Below are 12,238 nucleotides of genomic sequence, written 5' to 3'. Positions count from 1 at the left end.
GCGCGTGGCGCTGTCGCTACCTAGCGGCCATATCTGTCCTGATCGTAACAGACGCGTTTTGTTAGAGAGTGAGTCTTCTGTAATCTGTACCTAGTACTATTATTTATTCTGTGCCTCCAGTGCCCCAGGCTGGAATCACCTGAGATAATCCAGTTAGAAGGTCGAATCATACTGTTCTACCTTAGGGATGGCCATGGGGCGTCATAAGCCTTCAGTAAGAAGTACATATACTTGGAAAAATTCGACCTATGCCACTGTGGCGTGGCCCGGTGGCCGAAAGGCACAGGCACCTGCCGCGATAGCAGAGGACGCTGGTTCGATTCCAGTCTGGGGCACTGGAGGCTTTGGTCACTTATTTTTCTTAGTATATGACATCTATTTCAGTTTTTAAATATTTTTTTGCGAAACTTTCGAAAGAATTACCGAATAATATTTTTTTGGCATCAAGAGCCGCAGTTAGCCGACTTTTACTTTTGGGTGATAAGGCATCATAATTGGCGGGCGTACCGGAATGCGATCTCGGTACAGTCAGCAGCAGAAGTTCCTAAGCGGGCGGGGTGTTCAAAATTACCTTGACGCGCTCTTATCCTCTTAACAATAAAGTCGCGTCAAGATCAACTATTCTTAGCAACGATTGCTGCTAACTGTACTGCCCGAGGCCGATTCGGTCGAATGGGAAGTGGTTCGCCGTCTGTTAAGGAGGAGTACAAGTGAGTGCGAAAAAGGGACCGGACCAAGGTCTGGGACGCCCGTCTATTAGTGTTATAAATTATCTCAGAGGTGGTATCTTTTTTTGTCACTAGATGGCGCGGCGCGGCGAGCGCGTGGCGCGTGCTGCGCGCCGCGCCCGCGCCGCCGCCGCCCGCGCTGCTCGCGGCCGCGCGCTGCCTGCATCAGCCACACGATTATTACCGAGTAAGTGATAGCTAGTGTACAATCTATCCTATCGCCCTACAATTAAAGAAAATAAAAGAACAAAAAGATTGTTATTTCCCTAATCCTATTAGCAGCAAGACAGCGGAAACTGTCCGGCGAAAGGATAGATCTAATGACCTCTTAAAATCTCCTTGTTAACCCTTTAAACCAGCGGTCGGCAATCTTTTAGCAGCCGAGGGCCACGTAGCAGTTAACGAAGTCGACGCGGGCCGCATTTTGTTAGTATTTATGAGTTTTATGACTTTATTAGCCATTGTCGTTTGTCAATATTACATACAAATTAGCCAGGGAGGCTCGCAGACCGTAAGTGAGAGGAGCTTTAAACGACACGCGCATACCATGTGCAGCTCGTCATCGTGAACCTTGTCGCAATGCGTGAAGGTTGATATTGGGCTGTAACCGCGCGCGTCACTAGACGTCTTTGGCGTTAAAAGACCGCGTGTGCAAAGAACAAGCACTATTGAAATGAAATGGAATGATATAAAATGAAATGAAATGAAAGTTTATTTACGAGAACATATGGTACAGTAGATATTATTAAGTGTACATACTGACCCCATGATATGTTCGGCCTTATGGCATGTGGAAATTATTATTTTATTTGACTTTGATTTCCAGCGGGAAGAACTTACACAGACTATTCATTTATTTAAGTATGAAACAAACGGTCGTACAGAAAATATTGATACGTTTTCTTCTCTTAATCTAGACCTATAGTTTCCATTTTTGTTCAACATTTATATTTATATAGAAGCACGAAAAAGTACCTATCTTGGCTTAGGTTCAGCTGATTAGTATAAGATTACACAGAATACACACACAAATTTGTTTATTACAGTTTAAAGATCTGTTCGGCGAGTTGAGGGGAGCCGTGGGCGCGTTGGACACCATCGCGCTGAACGCAGCGTGGGTAGCGCAGGCCGACATGGATCTGCAACGGTACTTCACCGCCGTCAAACCGTAGGTCACAACTGTCACCGTTCCCGAGCCATATGGAAAATACAGGAGCATTCCATGAAATCGTCTACCGTTTGTCCCGTACAAACGCGAATTTCCTGAAGATTTGCAGGTATAAATAAGAGTTTCCTTTTCTATAACAAATGGTGATAAATATGCACAGAAAAATAATCGTATACTTTAAATGCTAAAAAAAAGTCGCAACACAGGAAATAAAATGCGTCTGTACGGGAATCTGAACAGCCCGTGGAATGCTCCCTCTGATCCGAGATGATACGAGTACTTGCGCAAGAAACTCGGCGTTAGAAAATGCTTTTATCGCGTGATAAACGACACTTAACCTTTTCGACGCCGTGTCAAACACAAAAACTGTCACTCGGACGCCACGTGACCGAAGTGTCAAAACTGAAATTTAACTTTATGCATATGCACGTAGGTCTATGTTGCTCTGTTGTCTGTGACCCATTAATCCGTCTTTGGCGTTGGACCTGCGGTGCGGATATATGGGTCATTGGCGTCCAAAAGGTTAATGGGTTTGACTCAATTTATATAAAATAATGTCAGAACGCCCTTTATTTTGTCATTGTTACGTGATAAGCGAGAAAATCAACAATTGTTTTTCTATAAATACCTACCTAATATGTCTACTATTTACGTGTCTCAGGCGGTTGGTAAATACTGAAGTAGAAGGTAGTATCACAGAATAAATAATAGTATGTACTATCGTACAGAAAGGACACTTCCTACAAAACCGAAGTTTGACAGCGGTTCAGGGTCGAATCATGCTGTCCCGTGAATATGAATATGGAAGGTAGTAGCTAAATTTTGAGATTAAAACTTGATGTTTGGGTATGTATTACATTTTAATTTACTCGAAAAAATCTGGTCATGCATGACATGATTGATATGGTAAATCTTTTAAATGAATGAGGATTTTCAAGCAGTACTTTTTTTTAATGATTTGTGGATATCAAATTGCTGAAACTGACAAACAACTTAACGTTATATTATGATTGTATTTTTATTATGTAGTTTGATATCCACAAATCATAAAAAAAAGTTCTGCTTGAAAATCCTCATTCATTTAAAAGATTTACCATATCATGCACGACCAGATTCTTTGGTGTCCATACTTAAATACAAAGGGGGTCTGGACATCGGATGATGGTAGCATGACGTAGGAGGAAACGGGGTCATTCGAAGCATGATTTTTGGATGATTTTAGGCCCCCAAGCTCTTATCAACCGCCTCATGGTATAATAATATACTCCGCCTGGAACTCCATTCCCGTCTTTTCTAGGTCACCTAAGTGACACAAGCCTACGTCATCATGCGACAGCGCTATATGATAATATGCGATAGCGCTATATATAGCGGCCATGTTATTGTGACGTAGGCCTGTGTCACTCTGGGAATAGAAGACCATGTTTTATTAGACTATGAACCGCCTCAGTTAACCGGAAATAGAGCTACAGTTAATTTTTTTGCTATAATTTGTAAGAACAAGTTATCACAGAATGTATTGTATTATTAAATGTCTTATTACTTATTTTAACCTTCTAAGGCCCAAGGTCCTACCTACAGTACTTATTCAGTTCAATGAAATTTAAGTCATATTCGATTGGAACAGAGTTGCTTTTGCTTTGTTTCGTTCAGTTTTTGAACAACGCAAAATCAAGTCTATTTCCTACACTGAAGGTTCAAATTTCTGTGGCAAATATTGCATTTTTCATTTGTATGGCTCGGCCTTAGGAGGATAATATAAACAAGAGACGCTTTCCACATAGATTTTCGTACTTTGACCCGAATGTTGTTATCTCTATTGCACGCGCTTTGCTGTCCCGCCCATGAGGCCGGTTGTAAATGTCACTGTGTTAGCTTGACAGCAATATAATAGGGTAATTAACTACTAGTCAAATCAGTTTCTTTTTTCAAACTGTCAAAACGATTTTGCTACTATGGAATTTATATGAAATACTAGCATGTGACGTCACAATCAAATTACCTACTCTTTATAGTTTTATACGGGTTTTTAAATAGAAATTGTGTGTAAAAATAACTGCTATTTACGTTGTTCTATTCATCTTCTGGTGCTTTATTTCATGCATGGTGTAAAATAATTTATTTTAAATACAGTCTAATACCCTATTATGCGCGTGCAATAGAGATAGCAACATTCGGGTCAATGTATGAAAATCTACGTGGAAAGCGTCTCTGCTTTAGGGCCCTTCATTCTATTCCGTTCCATTCTTATGATTCCTGCCTATTTTGCTCAGTATTTCGATTATGTATCAACTTACTTTTTTTAGGTATTTATTAGTACCTAATCTAAAATTGTAACCTGTAGTGTAGATAATTATTTTAGTGAAAATTTAATGTTTTTTTCTTTAGGTATTTAAACAATCCAAGTAGTACTACAGTCAAATGTAAAAATATGGGTGTTGATAACTTACTCAAAAATATATCCCATAGACCCATAGTTCTTAATTCGCTGACATAAGAGTTATGGGACATATTTTTGAGTGTGATGTGTGCACCCATATTTTTACACTTAAGTGTACTACAACTAAAATATAATATGTTGACATTTTGAACCTTAATACTTTGAAATAAGCTGCAAAATATCAACATTTTGACGCCATCAGATATATCAGAGCGGCTAATGTGCTCATAAATATCTGAACACGCTCCCACTGACAACATTATAGCATATTTATAGTCTGACAAAAAAGAGTAGAAATTAAAAAGTGGCAATAGTGTAGTGTCGTCCCTTTCAAATCAATTGATATAAAGGCCCCTGTACACGATGGGCCAGCGCCGGCCACTCCAAGGGACGCAGCCATGCGGTAGAATGAGATAGCAATATCACTTGCTACCTCTAACGCATAAATGCGTCCCTTGGAGTGGCCGGCGCTGGCCCAACGTGTACAGGGGCCTGAAGAAAACGGGACGACACTACTGTATTGCCACTTTTTAATTTCAACTCTTTTTGTCAGACTGTACATATTTTTGAGCACCTAGGCCGGTCGATATATCTTATGACGAGTGTATACAAAATACTTTCTCAACTCAAATGAAATCAACTTATATTTAATTTTTATATCCACTGTCATTTTGTTTGTCATTCGCTCAATCCGAAGATGCGTAGTCTATTTTATCGTTGTCGATATAAAGCATTCTCTCTCGCTCTAACATAAGACACAGAAAGATAAGACGATAAAATAGACTAGCCGATCAAACAAGTTTGTCAGTAGAAAAAGGCGCGAAATTCAATTTTTCTATCCTCCTAAGGCCCAAGGTCCTACCTATAGGACTTCTTCAGTTCAATGAAATTTAAACCATATTCAATTGGAACAGAGTCGCATTTCCTTTGTTTCGTTAAATTTTCAAACAAAAATAATTCAACTCTATTCCCTGCACTATAGGTTCAAATTTCAGTGGCAAATTTAGTGTTTTTCATTTCTATGGTATTAGGAGGCTATGGGACGATAACTTCTTGGCTCCTTTTTTTTTATTTGCCGCTCTTTTCTACTGACGGAAATGGCTTGACATAGTATATTCAACTCTATTATATATAACATAAGACACATAAGTTCCAGTCATTTACCTGAATCGATAAATATATAGAAATAGTTCTAAGTTCGCTCCAGTATTAAAATATATAGAGATTGTAACCAAATGTTTAAATAATTACTCACAGTTATTTGTGCACAGAACTGTTTATTATAAAAATACATGGAGGGTGATTCACCAGTAACTGGCCGCCCTAAACTAAAAATGAATTCTATTCACCTATAAACAGAGTTCAGTTTAGTATAAGGTTTCAATAACTTAACCGGCCAGCCTTCAATAACTAGCTGCCTTATAAGTACTAAAATTAATTATGTTTATAGGTGAATAGAATTCATTTTTAGTTTAGGGCGGCCAGTTACTGGCGAATTTATCCTATTTAGAAATATTATTTTGAATACGTCTTTTCATTGTATTACATATTTTAGTAGAATTTGAGTTTCCTAAGCTAACTTCTGCACCGTATTTGATAGCCCAGAGTGTGGAAAAGTGTTACTTTAAATGTCATAATTTCATATAAGTTTGACGTTTATGATAACACTTCCACACTCTGTGCTATCAAACACGATGCAGAGTTAGCTTAGCCTGACTATTATAAAAAGCAGTAGAAAAATGATAGTATGGAGAAGACCGTCTATAAGGTAAAACCGTCTACAAGTTCTTTCGTCGCTTCTAGCACTTGCGTTTGTACATAGGGTCTGTGCGGAAATAGAAGAGTCGTAGAATGTATGGGCTCCCCTACATTTCAATACTCTTCTCTTTCCGCACAGACCCTACATACTCCACTTACAGGTCGGTAGAGAAGGAGCGAGGCTCTTCCTTTCTGACTGTGTCTTAGCGAAGTACGTATACAAATACAAGAGTTCTTGCCCTAGGACCAAGGCTCGGAACCGGTTTTTTCGTCATACAAAAAATACCGGTATTATTACGTTCTTTTTCGTTCTTTGGTTTATTATTTCATTTTTGATGGGTCAATCTAATAATACGAAGTCGTTACCTAAATACTTACATGATTTAGTCCTACGGAAATAACATAAAATTATTAAAAATATTGGGCTATTTTGGGATTTAAAAAAAACCGGTTCCGAGTCCTGCCTAGGACGGTCTTTCCCTACATTAATCTTACCTGTCGACATTTTTAAAAGTCCATTAATAAAAGTTTGAAAAGTCGTGACGTATTTCGAAAAATATTTCTATATGTAAACTAAATAATATCTAAAATTATTGAGTAGATTAGAATTTATTTCATGCAACTTGGCCTGATTGAATGGACTTTTAGAGGATATTTTTACATTAAAAAAAAGAAAAAATCTTAGATCGACATTAGTTTTTTCTAAAATTTACAAAATAAATTCTAGTCAACTTTTTTACGATCAGCCTCTAGTCTTATAGTACAGACAGCAGCAGAAGTTGCTAAGCGGGCGAGGTGTTCAAAATTACCTTATTCTCTTAACAATAAAGTCGCGTCAAGATCATTTTGAATACCTGGCCCGCTTAGCAACTTCTGCTGCTGACTGTACCTACAATATCGATAAGAATCTGCCATCTATTACCCCTATATTTAAAAGTATAAAACATTGCTTCTATGATAGGTATGTACTTAAAGACCAATCCCGACGGGATGATCAAATCGGCCGATTTGATTAGAAACGAAATTGGCGTCAACCTCCAATTTAATCACCAATTTTTTTAGTCGTCATAGTCACAAATTGGTATTCTTGCGTCCGCACCTCCATTTTATCGGTACCGGTCATAATCGGCGGTTGAAGTTGGCGAGCCAAATTGGCGTTTGCGTCCGCACGGCCTGATTTGATCGGATAATTTAATCAGATTGGGGAAAAATTGTCCCGTCTGGGCTGGTCTTTAACAATGTCCGCCAATACAAAACATCAATGAAAAATCATGTAATACAAATAGCGCTCAAATGGGCCCCAGAACTAATAATTAAGATTCAAAATACATAGTATTGTATAACCAATTTTGTAAGAATATCTTGATGCTTGTAAATTGCAAGATTGTAATAAAAACTGGCTGCAAATATCAGAAAGGACTATATCAGATTTTTACCGTTAGTAATTGAGTACCGGTATTAAATGCTCTGTTACCAGTATCAAATACTCCCGGTTATTACGATATACGTTGTTCAATGTTATAAGTTGGTAATAAAATGAATAACTGCTGAAAACATTACCGGTATTGAATTTATGCATTACCGCATCGTGCGAAAGTGCAATTTAAATATATTTAATTTACAATATTTTTTGATGTTTTAGTTCTTCTGGTATTGCGTAAGAAAAAATCATTAAATACTATTTAGCACACTAACTACCTATCTATATATGGGTGAGCATGAATATCGTTATCGACAGACATTATTCATTATATACATACATACATTTTCGTCTATTGCATAGGAAGAGATGCTTTGTCTGTAATTATAGAAGTGTGCTAGACTAGAACGTACGTATTAAGGCCTCTCCAAACGTCACCGATAATCGCATGCGATTTGCGATACATTGCGGAATTTGGTTGATCGATTCAATTCGTTGTTCCAACTAAGCCAGCAATTATCTAAAATCGCAGGCCATTTATTGCAACGTCTGTAGAAGCCTTTGTTCAATTTAAAAACCGTTACAGACGGGCGTACCGGACCGCGACCTTGGTCTGGTTTGAGGTCTGTTCAAGCCGTAAGCCGCAAGTACGCAAGTACGACCGTCTGTTACAGCTTTAACGGTGAAGATACTATCGTTAGTTAAATGTTTGTTAAATCGTAACCAGTGTTGTAGTTTACACGCACTGTGTGGATCTATGTCCTAAACGGCAAAATATCTAAGTGTTGTGTGCGTAGATCAAAGAAATAGGTTCTCGGTACAAAAGTTGCCTTTTTACTCAACGGCTCTTAATGTTATACCGGTAGATGATATACGTAGTAGGTACCTACACGGTAGTGAACTTCTCGAACACTTATTACTAAACTATTTTTATGAAGCAGATACGTCTACAACTTTACAAGCGATACTATTATTTTAATTGAAGGAAATATGAATAAATTCAGCGCTTCTGGCAAGATACAAACTTGCCATCTTCCTAATGTGACTATGCGGCTCCCTAAGGCGTGCAAATAAAAGAAGGGAATAGAAAGATTGCCACGCTTTTGGTAAGCTTTTAGTAGCTCAGTTGGTTACGAGCAATTGGACCGGTGTTCTAAAAGGTCGCAAGTTCGAATCTTGCCCAAAACGGTGGATCTTTCCATTTTTCCTTTTTTCTAAACCTCAAAAATATTGCATGTGTAGTTGAGACAAAAATAGTAACACAAACAACCTAAAATTAGTATTATGCTTTGTAAAATTTCGTACGTGGAAATTTTAAAAAAATTACCGTAATGATTAAGCGGTAGAATATGTACCGGGAACTTCTTTTCTACCCGAGCACATTGTTTAAGTGACTGGGCATAACGATATCAGTCATTAGTAATTTTGTGACCAAAGAAACTATATTTTTGTAGTAATAACGACTTTTTACATGAACTTTTTCTAATGATAAACTTTGGATCCGACCACATAGCAGCACCTACTTATCTGATAATCCTGACTTCATAGGCACTTCTCGGCCTTGTGACCTCTACAAACGTCACCGACAATCGCATGCGATTTGCAATACATTGTGGCATTTGATCGATCGATTCAAATTGTTGCTCTTACTAAACTTAGCCAGCACTTATCTAAAGGCTCCGTCACACAGGCGCGTTTTGCGGGCGACGCGTGAGCGGGGCGCGTCGCTTTTACATATAAAAAGCTCACGCCCCGCCCGGAAAACGCGCGTGTGTGACGGAACCTTAAAATCGCATGCCGTTTACATATAATGTAAAGTTTTTAGAATAAATATTATTATATTCTTAACGAATAATTCGTTATGTCTGTGTCGCTATTCGGAAGAGTCTTTTTGACGTTTTAACTTTCTGCAGTTAACGTGTTTTGATTTTGTTTAGCTAGTTTTACTATTAGTTATGATACTTCGGTATGTACCGGTATCAAGAAGCATTTGACCGGGAAACCGGATAAATGGTGTTGCTTGTGTAAATTAGAAATTATAAAAACAAGTATCAAAATTGGTTGTGTCCACCAATGTTGCCGTCTATAGTTTTGCCATTTTATAGAAAAAAATGTGTAAAATGGTGTTTATTGTTTAGTATTAGTACCGAGCCATTACCTATAGTTACCTAATAATACTAGTAAAACAGGCACAAATATGTACTCTTATTTCTATATTACTTTTTACCTCGATTTTATGATTTTTTTTCTAATTTCATTACGAAATAAAGTACTTATTCGTGCGTAGTTGCCAACAATGTCCCTTATCTCCATGCACTAGGGTTCTTATCTGAGTGTACACAGGAGGCTGTTCTGTCTACATTGGATGTGTCATTTTGTAAAAGCTTTTGTAATAAACTTTCCTAATGTAAATGTTGTTTTTTATTTAAATTTTCAACACCCACTGCGACCTTGGTAGTTTTCGTCCGTGTACGCCAACCCGAAGCTACGTAAGCAACAAAATTGTATGGCGCCCCTACCAAGGCCAGGGTGACCTTGGACTGTCCCTTTGGAAGCTTCGTTGCATTACAAGCCGTGTAGTGGGCGGGCACTATAGTTCCTTTTTTTTAGCATTAGAAAGAACTTGCAAGAAGGTAAGCGATTTTGACAAGTCTTTTAATTGAAAAACGCTTTTTAAAAATCAAAATTCAATACTTATGGAAGCAGAAAAATATAAATGATCGTATTAGATTCATAATTGTTACATATTTGCCGTAACTTATTTTTAAAATGTGTTTTTCAATTAAAAGACAGATCAAGATTATTTACCTTATTTCTAATCTATCGTGGGATTCCCCCGCAATAATCACTGCGTGCCCCCGGGCCCCCGGCCCCGACGTTACCCATAGACAATAATAGATATTATACAATTTTGACAGATATGCTTAGGGTTACCACAAGCAAAGTCCCAATTTAATATCCGATCCTAGGTTATCTTTGTGTTATCTGAACGCTAAATTATTTTTATTGTTATTTAAAAGGCACGACCAGTGGCGGATTTGCCTTAAGGCCCAGTAGGCCCGTGCCTAGGACGGCATTTTGTGACAAGAAATTCGCTGATGATAACATGAAATAACTTAAAATGCAGTCAATATGATGGGTGCTGCGAAAGGGGCGGCTATAGGGCCTGGGCTGGGGCATAGGGAGACAAAGACAGCAAATCCGCCACTGGCCACGACCACCATATACTGGACTCTTTTTTAACTTTAGAGTGCGCGCACTGTGAGCATTTTGCCACCCGTGGCAAAAAACTGATTACTTGAACACGCTACATTATTATTTATTATTATTTATTACAATATATTTACACAGCATTACAGTTCGCACCAAAGCGCTGGCAAATTTATACATGCAAATAGCAAAAAAAAAAAAAATTGTGCATAATTATTGAATTATAATTTAGTCATGCAAATAATATAAATTAAAAATGTCAAGTGATTTAAAATATGCAACGAATAATATACAATTTCATGTCAAACAATAAGATTAAACAACAGAAAAGAAAATAAATCAAAAAGTATCATTCATCCATCCTCTCACAGTATTTCAGACATTCACGACACACATTCACCCATCTGCTGGCAAACACATCGCAGTCAGGAGCTGATGACAAGAACGCGTTAATCGTCCTGAGTGCTCGGAGAATCGGAGAGTTTTTACAGGAAACTGTACGCGCAAGCGGAACAGCTAAAAGGCTAGGGCACCGCGGCCTGAGCAGGTTCCTGGGCACAAACGGTACCGAAAGTCTTACGAGTTTTGACACCAAGTCGGGACAGTCGCTGTTTCCCCTCAATATGCCACACATATATGTCAAAAATTTGTAATCACGCCTTACCTCCAGCGAGTTGAAGCCAAGTGATCCAAGCAAGAACTTAGTAGGGTATAAATAGGGATAGTACCCATGCATTTTTTTATACAAAAACCTTAAAAATGCTTTTTGTACTCTCTCCAGAAGCAGTGCGTAAGTACTCTCATGAGGGTTCCAAACGACTGCCGCAGACTCAAGTTTGCTACGAACCAGTGATGTGTACAGAAGCCTGATTACGCTTGGATTGCGGAAGTCACGTGCACTCCTGATAACAAATCCAAGCCTTTTAAAACAATCAGCAGCTAACTTCTTAATATGGTCATGAAAAGTCAGGTGATCATCAAAAATAACTCCTAAGTCCTTGACTGTTACGACTCGAGACATACTCTCGGACCCAAGTTTGTAGTCAGCATGTATAGGATTTTTTGCTCGACTAAACGTCATGACAGAACACTTGGATACATTGAAGTGCAGCTCATTAGTTGTACTCCACTGAAAAATAGAGTCGATGTCGTCCTGTAACTTTTTGCAGTCAGTTATATTTTTGATTCCAAGTATTCGTTTCAGGTCGTCCGCGTAGAGTAGACATTTGGCATGTTCAACGGTTTCCTCAAGATCGTTGATCATAATGCCAAACAGCAGTGGACCTAAGATCGACCCTTGGCTAACACCCGAATGCGTTGAATACTCCCTAGACACAAAACTTCCGTGTTTGACAAATTGCCTCCTATCACATAAGTAACTTGCAAAGAACTTAAGGAGCTTAGGCGAGAAACCAATACGGCATAGTTTGTGTAGCAGAACGTCGTTGTCAACGCGATCGAACGCCTTTTTAAAGTCTAGATAGAGGACATCAACCTGCTGACCCTCATCCAAA

At 38.4% G+C, this 12,238-nt stretch overlaps 1 protein-coding gene across 1 annotated transcript in view; it reads left to right on the top strand.

Moving 5' to 3' along the window:
• The window catches only part of LOC134802096 (uncharacterized), a 38,978-nt gene extending 37,078 nt beyond the window's left edge, over positions 1 to 1,900 (top strand). Inside the window, exons 25-26 of the mRNA XM_063774688.1 lie at positions 804 to 915; positions 1,775 to 1,900. Of these exons, the coding sequence (XP_063630758.1) occupies positions 804 to 915; positions 1,775 to 1,900 (238 nt within the window). The remainder of the gene's footprint in view (positions 1 to 803; positions 916 to 1,774) is intronic.
• The last annotated feature ends 10,338 nt before the right edge of the window (positions 1,901 to 12,238 follow it).

Source organism: Cydia splendana, chromosome 24, assembly GCF_910591565.1.
Source record: "Cydia splendana chromosome 24, ilCydSple1.2, whole genome shotgun sequence".
Taxonomy (NCBI): domain Eukaryota; kingdom Metazoa; phylum Arthropoda; class Insecta; order Lepidoptera; family Tortricidae; genus Cydia; species Cydia splendana.
Note: the sequence above shows the minus strand (reverse complement) of the source record. Positions and strands in the feature narration are given on the sequence as shown.